Raw genomic sequence first — 24,853 nt, 5'->3', positions numbered from 1 at the left:
CTGACAACCCACGCTACGCCACTGTCTTAGCACCCACTCAATGCTCATACATTCCTCAAAGGAGCAACTACATGGGAGGAGGCCGGTTGCAGACAGTTGCCTCATGTAATTGGGAGTCTCAATCTCTAATGCCTTATTCACTCAACTATCAACTCATAATAGCCAAAGTTGCCAGGTACTACTACTGTGCTGTGGTTTCCAGAAATAAACCACATGGGTGGATGTTTCTTGTTAATGCCCCAGCCCACCCCACCCCACTTTAGGATCTACGGGAAAATCTCAGCACTAGGGTTGAACGGGAAATAAATGGATAAGCACGTTTGAAGCAGCTCAGCAAATTCCATCTGCCAGGCATGAAGGTGGAAAAATGTAGCAATTCTGTGAAAAGCTGCACAAAGCTTCTTAGATATGCACATTTAATTAAGATGTAATGAAAGGCTGTTAATTAAGTGGCCAAGATGAATTATAAAACTTCACTTGGGATTATGTGATACCTACAAAGTAAAAAATTCTCGTTCTGTTTATACATGTGTATTTTTCTCCAGAGGATTTAAAAAAGAAACACACGCTTGTATTTACTTAACTGGGTATGCTGGTAGCTATAGAGATATGAAGCTATCATCTGATCCAGCGTGTTTCTGATACCATCAGTGTTTCCTTATTACTTTTCTGTTCCCATAGCCTCATTATAAGGCACGCCCTAAACAAATCTGCTGTCACTTCTTGTTGCTATGCGAGACTTCTCATTATTTTATTTTGAATCATGCTGTGAGTCTCATGTCGTGAAAAGCCAAGGGAAAGCATCCTGGTAGATGTATTTCATTTCCATAAGATGGTAGCAAGAGTGCTGAAAGTACGTTACTTTGTTTGGACAAATGTTACCTCAGTGATTCTCCATCGCTGAATAGCAACGCTACTTGGAAAACTTAAAAAACACTGAACCTGTTTCTGGGGTTGCCAATTTCAAACAGCTGAGTCTTTCAACAGCGGCTTGAACAAGGCAGAAGGTAGTAACTGATAAATGTTTAGCTCCCCCTGTTCAAAGCTTCATTCTCTGAATTTTGTGTTAATAACTTTCCAGTCAAACAAAATTTACAAAAATGTATGTATTGGGTGGAAATGTTCGAAAAATGCTACATTTGTCAAAATAACATGCCAAAATGTTAGGGTAAGCTCGTTGCAGAATGTATATATTGGTCAAAACTGCATGCAGAAAGTGACATATTAGAAGAAATTTACACTAAAATGCTGACAAATTTCCATGAGATTAAACATATATAGACACACACAATTTGCTCACAGAATTGAGGAGAACTAAATTTTGCAAAACAAACAAACAAATGGAGAGAAACAAAAAACCAGGGGCAGACTTTGTTATCTTTCATAACATGGAGCCCTGTGCGAGGCCAAAATTTGGCACCCCAAAATGGATCTTCTCAATTATGGGTCTTCTCAGTTTTGCACCCCTACGGCTCAGTACTTTGTACAGTGGAACCACCCGCACCACCCTAAATCTAGTGCTGCCAAAATTGACAAATGTATCCATCTGTAAACTGGCTCAAGATCACTTATGACTGGAGCAGCCTATGAACTGGGGACTTTCCAGACCACACTCTTAGCCACTGCATGAGTGTGGTCTGGAAAGTGGCAGCCTTATTTTAACAACTAGAGAAATGTTCGGCACAGAGGGAAACTCTGCTGGCTGTTCTGATTCTTCCCCCTTTTATTTAATTCGTTATTTAGTTGTTGCCTGTTGGAACATTTCAAATGCCACTCGCTGGGGCTTAGAAGTTTTAGCCTCATTAACAGGTAGGGAGCAAGTCTGACTTTTCTAGATCACGAAACAGTACAAGTGTCAGAATGATTCATGTAGCAGAAATGCAGGAAAATTCCACTGCACAAAGCAAGCTGGCTTGCTGCGCGTCATTTCTTCTACCACAGAGGGTTTCCCTGCATGGCTGAATACTTTCTCAACAATCATAACGTCCTACTTCTAAAATCAGATGAGAATAGCAAGAGTTGGAAAACATGTACATATGCACAAATACACACAATGTTATGTGCAGCAATTTTTCAAACAAACAATGAAATTATGAATGCAGACACTGAATGCTTATGAACTGGTTAATGGATGTTCCGGGGGACGAGGCAGGCACAAAGGTAGTACTGAAGGGAAACAATACCCAATATTAGATAGAAATGAATACCTGAAATTAATTTGTGTTTTAGTTGTGAGGAAGGGGATGTAGCCAGAGGGAAGAGAGCTTTGCAGGAGCAAAATCAGGTCTCTTTCAACCAATATCCACCAACCCGCTGCAGGATAAGCAGCCTTCTCAGGTGGGGCTACAAGGACCAGAATAGATGGCACATTCTACATAGGAGAGTGGCACTAAACCACTGAGCCTCTTGGGCTTGCCGATCAGAAGGTCAGTGATTTGAATCTGTGCAATGGGGTGAGCTCCCATTGCTCTGTCCCAGCTCTTGCCAACCTAGCGGTTTGAAAGCATACCAGTGCAAGTTGATAAATAGGTACCACTGCAGCAGGAAGGTAAATGGCATTTCCGTGCACTCTGGTTTCCGTCACGGTATTCCGTTGCACCAGAAGTGGTTGAGTTATGCTGGCCACATGACCTGGAAAGCTGTCTGTGGACAAATGCCGGCTCCCTCCGCCTGAAAGCAACATGAGGGTCACAACCCCATAGTCGCCTTTAACTGGACTTAACCATCCAGGGGTCCTTTACCTTTAACATATGAGTAAAGAGTGGAGGGAAATCCTTTGTGGAGGGTAAATAATAATAATAATAATAATAATAATAATAATAATAATAATAATAATAATAATAATAATTTATTATTTATACCCCGCCCATCTGGCTGGGCTTCCCCAGCCACTCTGGGCGGCTTCCAAAAAAAATTAAAATACTGTAATACATCAAACATTAAAAGCTTCCCTAAACAGGGCTGCCTTCAGATGTCTTCTAAAAGTCTGGTAGTTGTTGTTCTCTTTGACATCTGGTGGGAGGGCATTCCACAGGGAGGGCGCCACTACCGAGAAGGCCCTCTGCCTGGTTCCCTGTCAGTGGCGTAGCGTGGGGGGTGCAGGGGGGGCCGGCCGCGCCAGGCGCAACATCTGGGGGTTAGGGTTAGGGGGCGCAAATCCACGGGTTAGGGGGCGCAAATCCACGGGTTAGGGGGCACAAATCCACGGGTTAGGGGGCACAAATTACTTGCCTTGCCCCGGGTGCTGACAACCCACGCTACGCCACTGTTCCCTGTAACTTGGCTTCTCGCAGTGAGGGAACTGCCAGAAGGCCCTCGGTGCTGGACCTCAGTGTCTGGGTAGAACGATGGGGGTGGAGACGCTCCTTCAGATATACTGGACTGAGGCTGTTTGATTATTCATTTTTTTGTAATCTGTGGAAAGGTTAAATTCTAATATAACAGCCCAGCTTTAGAGACCTAGAGATGTGTAAAATAAAATTATTATATTTTAAAGTAAGTAACTATTCCACACTATATCTATTAAAGTCAATGGATAATGCTAGTCAGAGCTAAAACACAAGTGTTTTGACAAGCACCCAGCACTATTAAGATATGGGGGTTAGAATCATGACAAGAGAACTGCCAAAGAATAAAATGCCAGTGGGGTTTCCTACCAAAATTATTTGTGGTTCATAATCACAAAAACATAGTGATAATCACTGAGAATTTAAACTTTGTAAAGTGTATAGATAAAGAAAACCAGAGAACTAATCAAGAAATCAGCAGCGGCAAACAAACTATTGAAAATTGTGTGTTGCGGGTTGTTGGGGATGTTTGAAGAACAGGAAGGCCAAAGAAGAATTTCACCAAAGTATTCCAATGAGGCAATCTAATCCTGAACAAAGGGAAACGTGATATCTAAAACATTACCCAGTTGAAGAGAAAGCTGAAGCAATAAATACAAAGTTGATAGTAGCGAATTATTGAGATAATAAATTGTTGTGCTATGTGGTGTGTGTGTGTTTTCTTTCAGTTAATTAATTCTGGCAAGCGTAGATAACATTTCTTCCTTAAGTGCAAAACAACTTGTGCATGAAAAAACTCCCAGAGTAGATATCCTTTGGATGCAAGAAGCACATACATAGGAAACACAGGAGAAACTTTTGGAGAATTGCATTTAAAGAATCTGTATACTAGGCCTCAGCTGGTACCAAACTAAAATTGGTCATATAACCTCTATTGTAAAGTAACAACAAAAGATCAGGACAGTAGATATATCTTATTAAAAGGTACGATTGAATAGGAAGCATTTCCATGTGTGTGTGTGTTTAAAAAGGACACTTTTAAAAACCTAATTAAAAGGTTGGGAACAGATTTCAGCAAGCAACCTCTGCCCAATTATTAGCATGTCTACACAGACCAGCAAACATTGGGCATGGTAATAATTGAGCAGAGAACTGTCTTGTATGATCTAGTTGAGATTCCTGCACTGCAAGGGGTTGGACTTGACAACCCTCAGGCTACCTTCTATGATTTTAATCACAAGCACATGCAACTCAGACTGGACTTTACAGCATCAGAGGTGCAATTTGCAAGCAGACAAACCCTTTTTGGTTTGGAAATTAAAGTGCATAACGCCAGGTTTATTGTTTGCTGAACTGAACCATCACAAGTAGGGTGAAGCTAAAGATCTAGTTCCATTGCCTGTGTAGGGACACTCACATGAGGGTACTTCAGTCTAATTCAGCCAGATATGATTTGGAAGTGGGGTAAAATAATAAACAACCCATGATCTGGCTAGCGAGCTCATAGAAATGTTGTGCATGGGACAAGGGTAGAGACTTAGCCAACAAAAATAATTTTGAATTTCTTCATGAGTCAGCAGTGTTAATGTTCTTTGTGCAGGTTGCTGATTCCAAATTAGCTGTTGCTGGAAAACAAGTTCACAGCATTATTACGTCTGTTTGCTCTCCCATGCCAGAGCCTGGCTCATTATAATCTCCTCGCCTCTCTCAGCCAAATCATCTGAAGTCTTTGCGTACACACACACACACACACACACACACACACACACAGCCTTCTGCATCAGCACTATAATTTAGTAAGTTCTTTCAAAAAGAGAACTGTATCCTTTTCAAAAGAGAAAACCACAAATTAAAAAGGGGACAGAGAAGCTCAGGGAAATCCAAAAGCAATAAGTATTGTAACCCTCTTGCTCAATGGCAGTACCTTCCATGCTCAGTATTCCCTTTATTGGGAAAACTTCCTAGGAAATACGGAAAATATTTGTGGAATTTGTATTGTTAAAACAGAAAGGGGTCAAACCATCTCAAGAAGTGTTAAAATTTTGGAAAGTTGGATAATAATGATAAATAAGGGGCTTGGGGTGGGACGTGGGTGGCGCTGTGGGTTAAACCACAGAGCCTAGGACTTGCTGATCAGAAGGTCGGCGGTTCGAATCCCCACGACGGGGTGAGCTCCTGTTGCTCGGTCCCTGCTCCTGCCAACCTAGCAGTTCGAAAGCACGTCAAAGTGCAAGTAGATAAATAGGTACCACTCCGGCGGGAAGGTAAACGGCGTTTCCGTGTGCTGCTCTGGTTCGCCAGAAGCGGCTTAGTCATGCTGGCCACATGACCCAGAAGCTGTACGCTGGCTCCCTTGGCCAATAAAGCAAGATGAGCGCCGCAACCCCAGAGTCGGTCATGACTGAACCTAATGGTCAGGGGTCCCTTTACCTTTACCTTTAAGGAGCTTGGGTGCACATTTTTATTTGTATTATTATTACTTTAAGGGGTGTCCTTGTTGGGGCTGTGGTACACTTACACTCTACCCACCTCATTGCTTTGAGATTACCCAGGTTTTCATCATGCATAGATGAGAAGGCTGTGACTCCCAATGCACACCAAGGCTTCTGTCTCACACTTTTGTTAGCCCCCACCCACCTCCTGCCATTCTTCCCCTGCTTGCTTCATCCCCAAGACCCTGGGCATTTACCTGGCCACCTGTCAATCAACACCCTGGGCCAAACAATCCTTTGTCCATCTTGATCCTTCAACCTGCAAGTGATATACTCCTTTTGAATAAACTGCTGGATTGGATTCCTGGGCTATACAGTGGTACCTCGGGTTACATACGCTTCAGGTTACAGACTCCGCTAACCCAGAAATATTGCTTCAGGTTAAGAACTTTGCTTCAGGATGAGAACAGAAATTGTGCTCCGGCGGTGCGGTGGCAGCAGGAGGCCTCATTAGCTAAAATGGTGCTTCAGGTTAAGAAAAGTTTCAGGTTAAGTACAGACCTCTGGAACAAATTAAGTACTTAATCCGAGGTACCACTGTACTGATTTCTAGGCACACTCAAGGGCTGGTTGTCTTTCATGTCGCTTAGACTGTCTGGGCTAGGCTACTCATTGCTCAAGTACCTGGGAGAGCAGGTGGGAATATGGACTGAAATTGCCAAGCCAGTGTTTGGTTTGCTGTTTCTTTAATCCCACAGAGATCACTGTGAGGAAATAGCGGATCCCATGCCTCTTGCCCAAAGTGACACTAAGTGGGTGGCAGCAGCAGAGAGGACCAGAACGGGATCCTTACAGGATTGGTGCTGCAGTGGGGGACACCCTTCCATTACAGGGGCTGAATATATTCCAACTGGAATAGTACTCCACAGACATGGGAGGGAATACCTAAAAGCAGGCAAAAAGCTGGTATCCACCTTGTTGTTGTTGTTTAGTCATTTCGTCGTGTCCGACTCTTCATGACCCCATGGACCAGAGCGCGCCAGGCACTCCTGTCTTCCACTGCCTCCCGCAGTTTGGTCAAACTCATGCTGGTAGCTTCAAGAACACTGTCCAACCATCTCAAACTCTGTTGTCCCTTTCTCCTTGTGCCCTCCATCTTTCCCAACATCAGGGTCTTTTCCAGTGAGTCTTCTCTTCTCATGAGGTGGCCAAGGGGCTTGAATAACTCAGAGAAGCTATGAGGTATGCTGTGCAGGGCCACCCAAGGTGGACAGGTCATAGTGGAGAGTTTTGACCAAACGTGATCCACCTGGAGCAGGAACCGGCAAGCCACTCCAGTATCCCTGCCAAGAAAACTACATGGACAAAGACAACAGGTATCCACCTGTCCTTTAATAAATGATGATGTCTGGGGGTCCACAGTTTGAGGGCAACAGAAAGAGAGAGAGAGAGAGAGAGAGAGAGAGAGAGAGAGAGAGAGAGAGAGAGAGAGAGGGAGGGAGGGAGGGAGGGAGGGAGAGAGAGAGAGAGAGAGAGAGATGACTTTGGGCTCTCTGTAAGCACCATAGGGTGTCGGGTGCCTCTCTAGAAATCTGACATGACAGCAGTGAACTTGGGCTGTCTGTTGGGGTTTTTACACTGCAGCTCTCCCTGTGCTCAGCCCATTTATTTATAAGCAAACAGAACCATTAAAAGAGGCCAATAAGCCTCCAGCAACTTCCTTCCAAAGTGAGTAAACACTGAACCCATGGGACTTTCCACAACTTGGAGAAGTGGGATGAGCAATGCAGTACTTCCCTACAGAGAGAGATTATCTGTGGAACAGAGCAGTATTCCAGGCTATAGAGGAAGAAGGAAACGCTTCAAGGTCACCAATCAAACAGCCTGGGAGAAGGGAGAACAAGTCCCATGATCAGGTTCCAACCTCAGAAGCCTTCTGTGCCTCTCGAAACAAACGTGTGCAAAACCACAACACTCTACGCCCCAGATTTAAAAGCTACATTTGCAGCTGTTCATTATGAGCAGGGATACTAAGAGTTAAGTTCACAGTTGGTGTCAGCCCCAGTTCCCTAATGGTATGTAGCCAAAGGAATTATTGAGCCAAAAGTATGCATTCACAGGCAATTTATTTCTGCTTATGCAATGTAAGAGGGATAAGCATGTGGAAAATCTAGATGCTTTGGAAGATCTTGTCCAAATTCATATGCAAAAACAGATGACATGCACAGAGATTGCCAGCATCTCCTGTTTGACAATTGCTGAAAGTAAAAGACAAACGCTCTCCCCCCCCCCCCCCCCCGGCCAACACTCTTCTGCCAAACCGTGATTAGTCCCCAAGAAGAGACAGAAATCTCTTTCTGAACACACCTCCCCCCCCCCCCACTCCCCAGTGCAGAAAGTGGTGTTTATGCCATGCTGGCACTACAGCCCTGCCTCTAGCAATGCCACACAAAGTAATAATTATAATTATTGCCCAAGTCCTGTACACTGCATTTAGTGGCTGATGGGATGTTAGTGGCAGGCCAAGGAGGAAGCTGAAGCTGCCCTACTTACATCACCCTACAACAAGGGCAACAGTATTCGCTTGGGTAAATCTAGGTTTGCCAACCAGCCATTATTTGACAGGTCTTACGAGCAAAACTGCATTCAGGGAAGTAACCAGTATCTGGGATTAAAATGCCAGTAAACTACAGAGACAGCTCAAGAATTTCCATATATGTGAACAGATATTTTTTTTAAGTTCACTGATACTTCCTTCATTTTGCTACCTTAATCCTTAGCTTCAAAGGCCAGCCAAGAGGATGATTTGCAACATTTCCAAAAGATCCCAAGACTTTTGACAATCTTATGATGTTCCATTATTCAGGGCAGGGGAGAGCCAGTGAGAAAGGCAGAACTTTAAAACAATTCCTCCTCGACAATATGCTTCTTTCGTGTTTGGTCTGAGTGAAGTTACAATACTTAATTTGTACTTCTACATATATTGGCTGTGGATTTCTTGTGTGTTAACAAGCTGATTTAATCACAAGTCATTTGGCATATATGCGGCCTTCCTATGGAATTTATTAGGTGAGAGTTATTGCCCCATTTTTAGAAATCCATACCGAATATAATTTTATGACATTTCTACATCATAATTCCTTTTATTTGGACTTTAATGCTAACTATATACAATAGTAGGAGGAAGAGAGAGACTGATTACTATACTTGATCCAGTGCATCACCTGGTGTGTTTTGTTATACTGAGTTTCACATACACAGAGACTTTATATAATTGTCATCTCGACTTATTATGTTTCTGCAAATTTCTCCCCTAACCTTCTAGCTGTTCTTGATAAAACCAGTTCCACGTAAGGTCCTAGGAGAGCAGCAAATGAGTATTTTTAATATCAAAAGTTAGCAACCCTATAAAGATCCCCAAAATCCATAAAATGTTAAGCCATAATAATTTGTTAGTGCTGGATGAATTTTAGTTGCTTGCGCTCAAGAGGATAGAACTGTACACAAAAAGAAATACCTTGCATACGTTCCAATGACTGTGTGGAGACTGGGGACAGGACCAGAGAACATGGTTCTGTTTCCTTTTCCATGTATTCCGTATACCAGCCTTTCCCAACCTAGCGCCTTTCAGATGTTTTGGACTACAATTCCCATCAGCCTCAGCTAGCACAGCGTTTTGGATGCTGTGATCCAAAACACTCTGGAGGACACCAGATCAGGAAACACCGTAGTATTTGTGTGGGGGTGGAAAACATCTGAGGAGCCCTTCTGTTTTTCATGGAAATAAAAGACTTTACAAAAAGATCAGCTGTAAGGGAAACCCAAATAGATGTATCTTTTTTAAAAAGCCACACTTTTTTTAAAAAAAAGGATTGCAAGGCAGATCGTAAATTATTTCAACAACTGTTTATTTAAATATTAAATAAAACACAACTAATCATTTTGGTGTACATCTCTTTAACATAAGAAACAAAATGATCTCGTCATGATAAAAAATAAAACTATACATCTTAATTAAACCAATCACATAGTGTATTTAAATAATCTATTGCATTGCAGTCTGCAAAACAGTACTGTCAAGAACACTACAAGGGGGGAAAGGAGACACAAACCCTGAAATGTTGAAAATGACCTTTTTCTACTTCAGAATAGTTTCAAAGCATTTTCTATAGCAATTGGGGAGGGGGGGGCTCAAGAAGTAAAGTGCTTGTCATTGCTTAGAACAAAAAGTTGTTTTTGTGGCCTCTTGATCTATGGTAGAAAATAAAGTAAAAAGACAGAAATGGGTGGGGTGGGGAATGCAGTTCATAAAATAACATGTTGCTACCGTTTTACGAAAATGAAGGCAACGTTGCTGCTTTGTGACGGATCTTGCTCCCACTCCTTGTAGCCACTCCTACAAACCACACACCAAACCGCTTTGCAAGTTAGCATGAGTCTGGTATTTTCTCTGCCGAAAGGCACCAGTCAGAGAGAAGGTTGTATGGAGTTATTTCCCTTCACCTTGGAGATTCCAGAACACAAAGCAGCAGCAGCAGCAAACTGAAGACACGTCAATATAGATACTGTACACAGATAAAGAGGTTGAAAAGCCACAGATAGATCTATACAACTTTATCTCCCTCCTCACTACCACCACAGACAGACAGTCTTTGGCTTATTTATTTAAAAAAATAGCTTTTTTATTTTTCTTTTTTTACATATATAACACTGCAGGTTGCAAGAAGCAGTAGTAGTAACTTGAAGGCACCCCTGTGTTACATTTAGAGATGGGTCCTTAAAAGTGTTAGACAGAATGAAGCTGTTTTCAGACATTTGAATGGTAAGCTTGCTCACCTGCTACTGACAACTGATCTTCCACCCTCTTTCCCCCGCCAACTATCTATTAGGTCAAAGGAAGACCTGCTGTGGTCTCCCCGCTCCCTCTGACATCCATTGCCAGGCTTCCACTGGTATCAACAAAAGTCATTCTCTGGTCAGAGGAAGCAAATGCCAGGGAACTCCAAAAAGCTTATTTCAAAAGCCAAGTAGTGTATATTGTCTTCCGAGTCCTATATGTGTGCACGCGCACACACACACATAGAGGATATTAAAACCGCAAATAAAAATGCCTAAAATAAAAACAACAACCCTCTCGTCTATTAGTATACAAAACAACAAAACCCAGAAGTTGTGCTGTTCATCTCACTTAAACTAGTTTGTTCAAAAAACGACTGTTTACGAAGAGTATCAAGTTGTGCTATCCTATTTCCTTTTGACTGTCAGTATAATTGTCACAACCTTTTGAATATTGCACGTTTCCCCAATGAGACAGTTCAGTTTGGACCCTGATAACGAAATGCATAAAAACCTCATTAGCAGCGGCATTGATTGTGTGCAGCACTGAGAGACATCCCACAGGCAACCTCAAAGCATTTGATAGTGCTTTTCAAGGGGTGGCAGAGGGGAGGTAAAAGAAGAATTTAAAAAGAAAGCCTTCCCACACCAGCACCTCTTAGCAATTCTGCTCCCATCACCTCTGCGGTATTCCATGGGCATCTCCTCATTGATGCACAGACATTTTCCTACTGTTGAACCTCACCACCACCGGAAGAGAGAAAGGTAGGAACACAATTTGTAGTCTGGTAACAGAACCGCCAGAGGACAAATTAATTGCTTCTAATGAATACAAACTACCCTTAGCTGCTACAAGTGAGAGACTAAGCAGAAAAGTTCACAGTTTCCTCTTAAGGTATAAACCTTTGAGTAAGGGAGAATATAAAGTAAAGAGAGGTATTGGTTCCTTTAACAAGAGTATAAAAACAAATAATGCGTAATAATTTTGTCATTATTCCCCTATCAACGATTAATGTGACACAAAAGCATCTGTGTTTATGTTTGTGGGTGGCGGTTTTTTCTTGCTTGTCGTCTTTAAGAAAAGAGGTAATTATCGTCTTCACAAATTCATAAACAAATATTGTGAATAGGGTGGCTCTGGTCCCTTCTTTGAAAAGCCTTCCCCTGCTACACCACAACCATTGACAGCCGTCAAAGTCTTGCATAACAGCAGAGCTGTATTGGCCTGACTTTAATACAGTACCAGAAAAGTGTTCTCCTGTGCCCTCCCCACCCCACCCCCACTTCCCTGTCATTCTTTACTTCCAAAAACAAAAGAGTTTTTTTTTCTCCTTTCAGTTTCTGGTTACATTTGTTCAGTGCAAGTACAGTTGAAGCCAAAAGACGCAAGTATTGCTTTTTTCTTTTAGTTCTATAAAGTTCGGGGCTTTACTAAGCCAAATGGCCTCTTCACATATTTCAAACAGGTTATTGCTTCTGAGTTTTTACTGTTGCAAAAAATAATAAAAATCACCCATCTGCAGATCGTAGCGAGAGCAGCACACTCTTCCAAAAGAAAGATGTGTGAACCACGAGAACTGGAGAGCAGGAAGGGGGGCGGGGAATCTTATTTGACTAAGACGAACTTCCCCATCTGGGTGGATGTAAGGTCCTCCATTTCAAAGTCCCCATGCTGCAAAGTAACTGCATCATAGCTCGGAGATTGCACAGCAAAGCCATTCTGCTGAGAAAACATGGAGGCGATGGGGGAGACATTGCTACTGATGTGCAGGTGGGTGTCTAGGAGGTGAGCAGCTGAAGTTACTGGAGAAACACTGACTCCAAACAGGTGAGGCTGGAGAAACTGGGTGTTGCGGAAGGCAAACTCTAATGAGTTCTCGCTCTGCAGTTCGGACAGGGGGAAGGAACTGGATGCTTTGCTTCCTGTAGTGTCAGGCATGAGGATGGTGTGCGACTGGGACACCTGAGAAGGTTGGTGACAGGCTGGCTGGTGATGTTGTAACTGGAGCATTCTGGATACAAGAAAGAAGAGAGTGAAGAAGTTATCCATTTTTAATATGCTTCCTTGGGGTTGTTCTCACATTACAGCCTCTGTCCCTCACACCTTGGCATTAGAAGCATTTGTCTTTGCAAGTCGTGACACCAGATTTGGGGGGGGGGGGACATTCTTCTGCATGACTAAGCCACTGGTACAGAGTCTCCCTTGTGGGCTGCAACCCTACACAGACATTCCATCTCTATGTGTGTGGTGGGAAATGGGGATCTTGCCAGCTTAGCCTATCCCATCCTCCGTGGTGTGCTTGCCTCACCCAAAATGCTGTTCACAAGTTTAGCTATGTGTGTACAACCCAGCATGAACAGATCCTACCCACACCACCCGGAGATCTGAAAATCAAGAGGCACAGTTCAGTGTGGACTGAGCTTATGTGGATACTAGGCTCTACACAGCCCCTGCACAGAAGAGGATGACCCGGGGTAGGGCTGGTGTAATTTGCATCCCCACCATGCACATAGTTTGGATGTCTGTGCAGAACTCTGTGTGATGCAGAAGCAATGTAAGATGCTAAAAAGTATCCTTCCATGCCTGAAAATACTAAGAACGAATCTTATGACAACAACTGGAATTCCTCCCACCCCCAATAATAATAATAAACCTATTGAAACCAATGGGCTTCAGTTAGCCCCGGCTAACTTAAGCCCACTGATTTAAATGGGTCAACTCCAAGAATGACTTAGTCAGACGCAGCCCATTTATGGTTAAACCTGAGCACCCTATATCGCAAACTGATGCTTTAAGTGGAGCTAGCAATGCTAGCATCAGATCACACACCCTGTCCCAAAAGTGATGTGGAAAATAAACAGCTCATCTGTTTTCAATGTGAAGGCAAGGTCGTGATATACTAAGCTACTGTTACAATAGCCAGTGTACAACAGCCTCTCTCACCTCTGCTGCTGAAGCACCTCTTCAAGGAGGTTCCTGCTCTCTCTACTGCTTACGCCGCTGCCACCATTTCCTCCGCTGCTGTATACGCAGGCACTCTGCTGAGAATGCTGGAAAGGACTCGTGCCGTTCCGTGCTACCCGAGCAGATGAGGACTGGCACACCTGGCGAGCAAGCCCTTTGATTTTATTCAGTCCCAGAAAACCTTTGGCTCTGGCATTCTTCCGTAGCTGCTGTCTAAATGCCTTCAAGCCTATAAAGCAAAGAAGAAGAAGGAGAGTTATAAATCTACCAGCATGACAGGTTGACATTGTCTTTGGACACACACATTACTTGCACCTACTACAGACCTGCTGCAGCTCATTTCCCCACCAATCAGGAACCTCGTACAAGAGCCACAGAAGACAAATAGATCCCAATTTAATCTGCCAAGCAGCTCCTCTTTTCCCAACTTGCATATCTTATAAACTGCACTGTTGCATTTTCAGGTTATTTCATGGGATGGGCAAATAAAATGTGTGCAGATGGTCTGTGCTAATCTTATGATGAAAGCAGGAGGCTGGCATATTGATTACAGAACTACAAAAAGCAACTACTTGATGTATCTACTGTGTGTGTTTATGGGCTGGTATTGCTTACATAGCAAGGAAATAATTACCTTGAGTTAGTGAGGTATCAGATGCCCTCCTTCCCTCCTGGAAGCTGACCGGCAACAGAGAAGCACCACCCAGACAGCCCTGAGCCTGCAATACTGGTGTGTCCGAATGGGAAGTCGGAAACGATGATGTAACTCTGGCTGTCGCTGGGTGACCAAGCATCATCTGATCTTCCAAACAGTTGCTCAGAGCCACAGAGCCATCATTTGCTGATGAAGTGAGGCAGCTGTCAGAACTGGTTCCTTCCGTAGGGCTTGCGGAAGAGGAAATGACTATACCTACAAAAAGAAGCAGATGGGTTGGAAGAGACCGCCTGCAAAATGGATACAGGAAGTTAAAGAAGAGTGTTGGAAATAAGATTAATCTCCCCACCCAAAGAAAATCTACCATTAACCGAAGCCTCAGACCACAATGCAAACAAGTATAAAACTCACAAGGCTTTGTACGTGGCAGGCGTGCCATCCCAGTTATAGCAGCAATGTAGTCTTATAGGGTGATTTTATTGCTAAAGCGAGTAATAATACAATAGGGGATCCTTGCTCTATCAAGTGCAGCTGCAATAATTATCTTGGTTTTAGGGCTTAGATGGCCTTTCCCAGGGGACAGGATGAAGTTACGGGAATAGTGTTGACACTATTGTGGGTTTGTGTGGTGTGTGTTTAGTAAAGGTAGCACACAAATCATGGCAGGTTCTGTAGCTTACCAGGAGGGAGAAGGATGTGCTGGGGAGGTTAACCCGCCAGTGTGCTTGCACTGCACTGACCTCCCTGCCATCTCTTCCCTCTCCTCCCTGGAAAGCAACATCAACCCACCAGCCAAGAAGCTAGCATAGCTGGCTAGAACTCCGTGTCAGAGGCAAAATATCCTGCTTCCAAATAATGCCATGGAATGCAGCGAGAGATGCAAACTGTTCACTAAGCTTCAAAAACACACCCCATACCCACTGAAGATAGGTACCGAAGAGTGAAAACACACAATTTCCAAAGAAACTAGGGCGGGGAGGGAATGGGAAGAGGGAAGAATAAAAAAGTAAATAAAACAGTTAACAAAAACTATGGTCTGATGTTCAGACTTGCACTTTTAAATTAAATGGTTACATGACGTCCTCTATCATTTTGGGGAGCAGCAGAGAACGAAGAGAGAGGGAATTAAAAGGTTTTAAGAGGGCATGGCTAGGGAAAGAGCCTGTTTTGCTAGTCTCAAGAAAAATAATAGGAAATGGCCTTAAACAGAGTCAAGTAGCATTGTTTACAATGACTGGCAGCTGCTCTCCAGGGTCTCTCCCAGCTCTACTTGGAGACTTCCAGGATTGAACCTGGGACCTTCTGCATGCAAGCAGATGCTCTGCTAATGAGCTATTGTATATTCTCAATGGTGCTCATACCACCATCTTCCAACTATGGGGCTCATATTTTGACAAAACGTTGACAAACACTGCAGCTACAATGCTTAAAAAAGGAAATTTTCTCTACAAAGATGATCATGCTTGGGTAAATGTCGTTCAGATTTCCAATAACCATTACATGTTTATTGTGCACTGGAAGGAAAAGCCCCATTCTGGAATAGGCCTGTGAGAGTTACTTGGCTGTTCGGCTCCAAATCCAAATGTTTTAAATAGCCTACTGTGAATAAATGCACTAAACAGAGGTACAAAAAAACTGTGATGTCTGTCAACATGTTGTTTAAAGCACAAAAAGGAAACACTCTTCTACCCTCTATGTATATCCTGCGGTCTACCCTTCTTGCAAACACTTACATGGTGGAGAACACTGATAAAAATGAGTTGTCACTTCAGCCAGCGTGTGCCTTCGGCTTGTGTTGATGGGGAGGCGAATGGGGTTGAAGGCTTTAATTTCCTCCTCCAGCTCTTTGTCCTGCCTGACTTCCTCACTGATGGTGGTTTCCAGGAGGCTGTTTGGAGAGATTGAGCGATTCCGAAAAAGACTGTTGAAGTTCGGGTCCACAGGAAAGAACATAGGCTGAAAGGTCAAAAAAGACAGGAAGTGATAGAGTGCCCTTGTTTGGTTCTTCCCCACATTCCTCTCCCCAACGATCCCTTCATTATCATTGCTGCTTGGGTACCCTGTGTATTATGCCTCTATGATATCCTTCAAGGGATTTTTTATTCAGTTTTATGAATTTTATTTCCAAATAAAAGGATGGATGGGGTGGATATTTAAATACATCCTAGACATTTTTGCCCTCAGGTCTCTCTCACTCACAAACACACACACACAGGCATGTACACTTCCTTCAATCAAACACGAAGTGAGGATGCTAGCAGCACCAACCTGTAATGGGTTGTTTATGTCACAATCCATTTCTGCCTGCAAGGGCGACTGAATCAGATTCTGGGGCTGCTGGTAGAACAGAGATGATCTCAAGGTCTCGCTGGCAAGGCTGTCCTGAGGCAACTGAAGCCAAAGAAGGATTGAGAGAACAGTCATTACCAACCACTCTTGTAACTAGAACAAATACATTAAGCTTGAAAGGCTGCACGGGTATGGATCAATATGAAAGGATGAATTAATTTGCTCTTCAATAAATACATATCCATACAGAGTTCCAAGTAATACAGAGGTTTGGACATTGCACAGGATGCAGCTCCCGTCTGCTTAATGCTTCACAGACGGAGATTTCCTGCAGCCTATGGTTTTTACACTTGTATAATTCATTCTACATCCTCCTGAGTGCTTCCAGAATTTTGGTTTTAAACCTGAAGCAAGCCACGTTTCCTGTCGACACTGAGGCCGGGTACAAGAGACCTCCTCCCCACCCGCTTCCTATCCCCTGCTGAAAAATGTCCTTTGATCTCAGGCATAAAAAGAAACATGAGGAAAATGCCACTCTTGGTCACGCAAAATATAAGCTACTGCCCCAGAAGCAGAATATGCAGCAGAATATATACTTCTTAAAAGGACAGCGAGGAACTGGTGTGACCTTATGAAGGACAGCGCATCATCTTACCTCAATGTTGCTGAAGTCTGAGCTCCTTGGCCTTTGCTGACGGCTGCTTACTGGGCGATTTGACAACTGATTGCTTCGGTACTCCTTGAGACGCTCCAGGAGAAGGTAATAAATTGCAGCGAAGTGATTGTAGCTGCTGTTTTGTAGAGACTAGAGGAGACAGGAGAGAGAAAGGCAGCTGTTAATAGATTGCTTGGTTCAAGAGGGGAGGGCCACCTCTTCGCTAAAGGTCAGAAGGTCAAGACACGTTTACTAGGAAGAATGAGCCCCCGAAATCAAGAGGGATTCTACAAAATGATGCATTTAAAATAGAGGGATTGGGATGTGTGTATTATTAGAAGCAACGCAAGCCCATTCTCAGAAGGCAAAAAAACTTCGTCATGTGTGCTTTCAAGTTAGTCTCACATGTCCCATATTTCCCTCTTATCAGCCAGGTATGTCTGCAGCCTAATAATTCAGTCTCGTGCCTATAGTGCCATATTTGAGAAGCACCCTGCCTGGTTTCCAGATAACATGGAAGAAATTCTACCAAGCAACACACTACTTTTTAGCACCACCACAACATGGGGCACCATTTTCAAAATTTGAAATCTGAATGGGAAACATATTACCCTTTCCTATAGAGCACAATGTCTATTCCAATATTTTATAAGGGACAAGGGCTTCTCAGATGCCAAACATGTAGCTAAGGGCTCACCTCAACTGTTCTCTGCCTATCAATCCCAAGAGTATGCATGATCCCAAGGACTTGTTCGTTGTAGTCACCCAGGTTAGAGTTGTAGTTATGCATGGAGAATGACAAAGACTGCTGCTGCTGAAGGGAAGGGTCTGCTTGCATCCACTTGTGCTGCTTTATTTGGGCAATTGTGATTCGTTTTGTGGGATCCACAACCAGCATTCGTCGAATCAGCGTTTCACAGTCTGTTGAAAGACAAGACACAAAACCGAAACATGAATATAGATATTAAGAGGCAAGACGCATCACTGAAAGCTAAACTAGTGGCCACTACTTTTTATTATTACCCATAAAAGAGCACCAAACAACTGTCTGATAACCTAAGGTAAATCTACCTTCATGGTTATTTTGCAATTGTATCACATACCGCTCAAAAGAGTTTAAGCTGTTTTGAGTCTATATGCTGAAAACAATTATAAATTAACATGTTCTTTTTTCCACAGCATGAGCAAGGTGTAAGTTATTGGGGAACTGTAGCAAACTGTCAATATTTCAGTCTTTGACAGAATGTCTTAGTTTTAATGACTGAATGAATTTAAAATAATTTTTAATATGCCCCTTTTCATTAAATATAAGCCACTACAGCCAGAGTGCCATCCTCTTCTTCACAGATATGCCTTTGTACATGTCATATAAAATCTACCTGGGAAACATATGATTTCACTATCAACATAGATCTAGAGTGTCCTTCTAAACACCAAAAACAGGATTATGCAAGACATAAGCTTTTATCTGGAAAATATGGTTCAAAACCTAAAAATCTAACAAATAACTACAAAACGGGGAAGGAATTGTGGATTTCTAATGCCAGAAAGATTGGTAAACACACCTTGTGACATGAAGTAGGGAATACGGAATCGTCCTTCGAGCACCCTTTGTCTTAAAGATGGCAGATTGGGTCCATCAAATGGCAGAGAGCCACAGACAAGGACATAAAGCACAACGCCAAGGCTCTGCCAAGAAAGGAAAACAGTGCAATACATGAATGTCTGAAATGCAGTCAGTGAAGTCTGTCAAGCATCACCATCTTGGAAAATTAATACACAACGGGAAATCTAATACAGAATGCAATACCTACCCATATATCAAGATGCGGACCTTCATATTCCTTTCCTTCAAAGACTTCAGGGGCTGCATAAGGTGGGCTCCCACACCACGTAGAGAGAGGCTCTCCAGATTTGTAGAAGTTTCCAAACCCAAAGTCTGTAGAGGAAGATAAATGAAATATTCCTTTATATTTTTAAAAATACACTTGTAATTAAAGCAAGCAGGGGCACTGCAAGGGACCTCTATGTATTTGTTTTGCTTTTGTATTTCAACATTGGATTTTACTCTTTTATTTATTGTGAGCTGTTCAGAGAAAGTATGTCACTGAGCAGCTTATATAAATCCAGTAAATAAATAAATTGCACCTATGCTTCTTTGCTAAGTATTATATATAATCCATTCAGCAGGTTGAAAAACATAGAATTTCAAAGGTTCTGTCTATTGCGGCATCACACAAAGAAGTTGTTCATACAAGGATTTCATGAAGCCCTACTAAGTTTTTTAGTGACATAATCTGTGCAACCATTCTCACCTGCAAGCTTGATGTTCATGTTAGCGTCTAACAACAGGTTCTCCGTTTTGAGGTCTCTGTGCACTATATGATGACTGTGGCAATATTCTACAGCTGAAAGGATCTGCCAGAACTTCTTCCGTGCTTCACTCTCACTCAGGTGACCATGGGAAGTCAAGTGATCTGCCAAAGACAATGACAAAAGGGTCAAATACTAAACGCCAGGGACAAACTTCTCCTTTGACCCCCAACTAGACTTTCCTCCTTCAGTGTTGTGACCTTTACTTTGGATATCTAAGCATTAGGATTGAAATCCTCAGCTTCTGTACCCTCATAAAACAACACACCCACAAATAAATTCCCATCCATTAATTGGACTTCAGCTAATTAAGGAATTCATTTATATCTGGCTTTGCAGCCTAGACCAGACAAATACTTGTCTGTTCAAAGCACAGTTATCTGAAGTAGAGTGTAACCCATATAATCCTATGTCTGTAGAAGCCTACAGATAAACAAAGCCCACATTTATCCAAATGCTAAGATGCATGCTCCTCACCCAACATTCAAGTTACTAAGGAAGTGTCTACTGCTATGCTTTGATAAGAACTTACCAAACATTTCTCCATTTTTTGCAAATTCAGTTACAATGTAAAGCATATCTTTTGTCTCCATAACCTAATAAGGGTATAGAGGGAGAAGAGAAAGAGAGAGAGGGGAGAAAAAACCCCAGAATGCATTAAAGATACAGGCCTTTGAAATATTTAATATACTTTGAATATCAAATGCATTTGCTCCACAGAAAAGAGCTAAACGAAAAGACCAGGCTTCCCTGCATGAACCTAATATTGTTTCTATACAGAGATACTTCAATAGCATCCACCTCTTCCTTCAATGTCCATAATTTATTACATTAACGTGTATTAACTACACAGGCGTATCATGTTATTTAAGGACAGTTAACAGGACTCATGATCTCACTGTTAGGAAGCAGGTGACCGACACATTCAGAAGGTGGAACAAAAAGCAAACAAGAACTATCCAAGCGCCCCATTCACACTTGGTATTGTGTGGGTTTATTCACTCAGTAAGTTACTAGACGTGCCTGTCTATCCATAACAGCTTCCTATGTGTGCACAGCTATTTCTCAACATCCATCAACGCTTAAGTGTGAATGGCAATTTCAGTATCAATTTACTTCTAAAAGGCATTACCGCCTGCAAAATAAGTTTAAAATGACCTAAAGCATTTTTTAAAATATGGTTCAAATTCTTTTTTTAAAAAAATAATTAACATGTTGCTCCCTGAGACTGTCTCTCCTGCTTTACAGCATCAAATGATAAATATAAAACATCCGTCAAAGACAGCTCTCCCAAACAACTCTGTACTTTCTGGTTCAGTAAATTCTGGCTTACAAAAAAGGATTAAGAACCACAAAGCAGCATCAGTGTCTGCAATGAGGTTTGACTATCAAAGGCAGAGAAAGGCGCTCTCATCCCACATATAAACATAATGAAAAATATAAATTTTAAATATATATATATATATATGTAGAAAGAAGTGACAGGAAAGAGTAAGATATTTAAAATGTTCTGGGAAAGAGGCCAGTTGGATTAAAATTAGACAATGCTGTTGAAACTAAGTCAACACTATCCTTCCACCCCCAAACTGGCATTTCACCTAATTCCTGCAGCTCAGACTCCTCCACTAATGGGGTGCATCAAAAAATGAACACAGAAAAGACGTGTAGGTAGGAATACTGTCCTCTCCTCCTCACAAAAACAGCTTCTAAAAACACTTTTCCGGTTCAAATAAGTAGCCTAATTCAGCAATGAGAGGATTTAAACAATATTTAATGCCTGAAATATTATTTTGACCTGGACTATTTTATAGAAAGGAAATAAAAAATTATCTGTCAGGTAGGTAGAGTGATGACAAACAGACCTAAATATGTGTTACAGCAGTTCATATGGCAGCCGTATATGTGTACTTTAAAAATAATACCGCCACCAAAACAAGTTTCTCACTGGCTCTGCTTTTCATCTTTGCGAAGCTTATCCTTGCTCATCTTCCCAAAGATAAGATGTATTTTCTAGGCATCTTATATTATGGCAATTGTTACTGTACACTGAACTTAAGAGCAGCTATATTCTTAAGCCACGTTTAACGTTTTCTTCTTCCTTAGACAAAAAGTCACTCATCACCTTCCTCTTAAATCCATAAGGTGCTCTTTAAGATGATTAAAAGGAACTTCCACCAAATACTAATTAGATAAGACATTTAGCATTTGTAAATTCAACTCTGCTCATCAGATGCAGAGTACATCAGTTTTTGTTCTTTTTTTAAGGAATGCATGTGCTGAAAATACAACTGAGCTAGAACAAATTGCATAGTATTTCACTGTGGCTTTTGAAGTTCCTAAAACCAAGATTTTAAGAAAACTTCCAAGTGGCAGCCTGACCCTAAACACATTTACTCAGACGAAGCCCAATTTCAACTAGTAATTCAAATAATCAGCATTGTAAGTAGAGGTTTGATTATGGTTTTGAAAATTCTATAAGCAGAGAAGTATTTTCATCGTGTAAAGGCACAAGGAATTTTAGTTATGTATGCCTACCCAGCACACCTAGCACATCAAATGATTTACAGTCACATTTGAACAATTTATAATTGTTTGAATTGATTGTGAAAACAAAATAACAACCTTGCTAAATATTTAGATAGAAAATACTTTGTCACTTTGTTCCAGCACTGTTTAGAAAAGTAATGTTAATTCATTTCCTGTTGGAAGCATGTGCATTTTAAGATCATTAGCAGCCAAAGCCATAAGGATAAGTCTAATAGCCAGGTAGTGATCAGAACTTATCTCTTACCTGATACAGCTTGATAATGTGGGGGTGGTTCAAAAGCTTCATAATCTGAACCTCTCGATAGATTTTCTCCAAATTGCTTGAATCTAACCGTGTTTTGTCAATAATTTTTATTGCAACCTATAGTTTCAAGAAAACAAACCCAAAACACTTGTAAAATATGGTCTTATACTACTGCACAACATACAAGTACAATTAAAAAAATGTTTTGAAAAACGAATTATATTTGAGAAAGTTAGGGAAAAGCAATCAACAAATGCAATAATAATAAGACTAGTTCAATCAACAAATAATAATAAGACTAGTTCAATCAACAAATAATAATAATAAGACTAGTTCACTGACGATCCATTTCATTGGAACCAACAGAACTTGTAAACAGATAAAAGTGAATGCAGCACAATTGTAAACGTGTTTACTTAGAAGTGTCACTAAATTCAACTTACTTACCCCTTAAACTATGCTTAAAGACTGCTACACTTAGGAATCAAAGTGCCAGTCACTGAATTTAACTAAAATGGCAATCACTCCCGATGTTCCGTGTTTTATAATATATTGTCTAGTCCAGACAGCATATATAATTAAACTGATATATATATATATATATATATATATATATATATATATATATATATATAAAACAATGTCGAAGCTTTCAGTGTTTTGATCCAAATCACATATCCCACTAAAGTTCTGAAAGGTAATGTAAGCTGGAATTGCACTACACAGCTTATTTCAAAAACTGACAACTACCCAGGAATATCAACTAAGACACCATGTCGTCAGTTTGTTTTAACTATGTCAACAAAAATAGTGAAGAGAGCACTAATCACCAATACTTCCAAATTAATTTTGAAGTGATTTCAATGTGCAAATTGAACTGCTGCTATTTTAACTACATTCTATTATACAGTCTACTCCAGGGAGTTTCTCTTAATGTACCTAGTTTAGTCCTTATCTGTGGAAACAGAAAGCCCCACAGAGGAATACTACCAGCTCTTTACAGTTGATTTTCTATACAGATCAAGGCAGCAAACATCAACACACCCACCTGCGTTTTGGTGACTCTGTGTCTGGCCAGTTTTACTACAGCAAAATTGCCTTTTCCCAAGGTCCTCTCAATATCATAGAATCCGACCCGAAGAGGCCTTTGCTGGCTGTGGCTTGAGGTGGGGACAGTTGTATAATCTGACATGATCACCATGGTTTGATTTTGGTGGGTGACAAATGCTATTTAGAAATGTCTACATAAGCCTTCCTCTTCCGAGACTGGAATCTGCACCTGCAAGAAGACAAATAAAGTTCCAGTGAATTTTTCAGTGAATTATTATATATATATAATCTGCCCCACTGAGGTTCTACCAAATTGCCCCAAACTTCATAAGTTAGTCCTGAGGACTTTTCAACTTGGAGAAAGCGCAACTGACTCTTTCAAAGCTTGCCTAAGATAAAGGCAACGAAAGGTACTTTTGCAGCTTAAAAAATTAGCAATAAGTAGCAGAAAAGTGCTGGGCAAGTTCTGTCTAGGATGAGGGAAGAAACCCGTTCCAGGATCATCTGAAAAACTAACTTCTGCGCCCGATCCATTCAAGTTCCACTAACAATGAATGGGACGGGAATTGGGGGGCGTTAAGACGAGCGCCGCGCAAATCCCCTGCGGCTTGGCGAGTCTTGCAGCTTGGGAACCTCGCCTGGACTATTCACAAGACGATCGTCATCTATACTATATACATATATACAGAAACGCTCCACTCAAAAGCTACCTAGGGGCTGCAGCAAGGGCTTCCCTCAAAGCAGCCGCCGTCCCGGGAGGCAGAGAGAGAGACTAGGCTACCCAGACTGTGGGGAGCCCAGGAATGCCCCCGAGGACGGAGCATGAAAGCCACGAGGCGGAGGCGCCGCGGGAAATTCCCCTCGGAAAACTTGCGCCCCGAGTCAGCGCAGCGCCGGCTGCGAGCGTCTCCCCGCGCGCCTCGCTCTCCGACTCTACCTTGCGCGAGGCGGGCTGGCTGGCGGGCTGACTGCTGCCGCCGTCGCCGCCTCCTGCTCCGCGCCCGCCTGCCTGCCTGCCAGGCTCCCAGGCTGTTGCTGCTGCTGCTCTCCCTGCTGCCCTCGCGCTCTGTGTGTGCCGGGGCCAGAGGAGCACGCGGGAAGCCCTCCCTCCGCCCCCTCCGAAAACCGAGACAGGCCCATTGACGTCACTTTGACGCCAGAGCGACGCGCGATCAAGCGCGAGGCTGAATGAGAAGGGAGAGAGAGACATCCAGCCGTTGCCAAGAGACGGGCGGCTCTGACGCGCGCCCAGATGGGCCCGTCGCCCTGGAGATCGGGAAGGTGGGGTGACGTTAGCGCCGAGGGAAAGGGAGAGGGAGGGAGCGAGAGGAGGAACGGCCCTCCCCGCTCGAACCGCACCACGTGACCGTTTGTTATCATTGCAGGGGTCGCCCCCTGTCGGAGCCGCAGCGCCTCCAATTAACCCGTCCAGCGCCGGAACTCAGCCTAGGCCCTTTCTCTCTCTTTTTTCCCTTTCCTTTGTTAACCCCTTGTGCCCCGGAGCCCAGTGTGAGATTGGG

At 42.5% G+C, this 24,853-nt stretch overlaps 1 protein-coding gene across 2 annotated transcripts; it reads right to left on the bottom strand.

The window, feature by feature from the left end:
• Window positions 1–9,610: 9,610 nt before the first annotated feature.
• Window positions 9,611–24,410, bottom strand: SIK1 (salt inducible kinase 1). 2 transcript variants are annotated; one of them, XM_081197171.1, is made up of 14 exons: window positions 24,271–24,410; window positions 23,332–23,562; window positions 22,284–22,400; window positions 20,025–20,088; window positions 19,435–19,596; window positions 18,934–19,058; window positions 18,685–18,808; window positions 17,817–18,040; window positions 17,120–17,269; window positions 16,444–16,566; window positions 15,909–16,131; window positions 14,155–14,430; window positions 13,500–13,749; window positions 9,611–12,567 (listed from the first exon to the last, which is right to left on the bottom strand). In XM_081197171.1, exons 2-14 carry the CDS (start codon window positions 23,482–23,484, stop codon window positions 12,162–12,164), a joined length of 2,397 nt encoding a protein of 798 aa, XP_081053297.1. In that variant the 5' UTR covers window positions 23,485–23,562; window positions 24,271–24,410; the 3' UTR covers window positions 9,611–12,161. The 2 variants fall into 2 exon arrangements, with proteins under 2 accessions (XP_081053297.1, XP_081053298.1); XM_081197172.1 differs by lacking the exon at window positions 24,271–24,410 and adding an exon at window positions 24,044–24,169.
• Between the last annotated feature and the right edge of the window lie 443 nt (window positions 24,411–24,853).

The sequence above is a fragment of the Podarcis bocagei genome, assembly GCF_964188305.1.
Source record: "Podarcis bocagei genome assembly, chromosome: 6".
NCBI classification, from domain to species: domain Eukaryota; kingdom Metazoa; phylum Chordata; class Lepidosauria; order Squamata; family Lacertidae; genus Podarcis; species Podarcis bocagei.
Note: the sequence above shows the minus strand (reverse complement) of the source record. Positions and strands in the feature narration are given on the sequence as shown.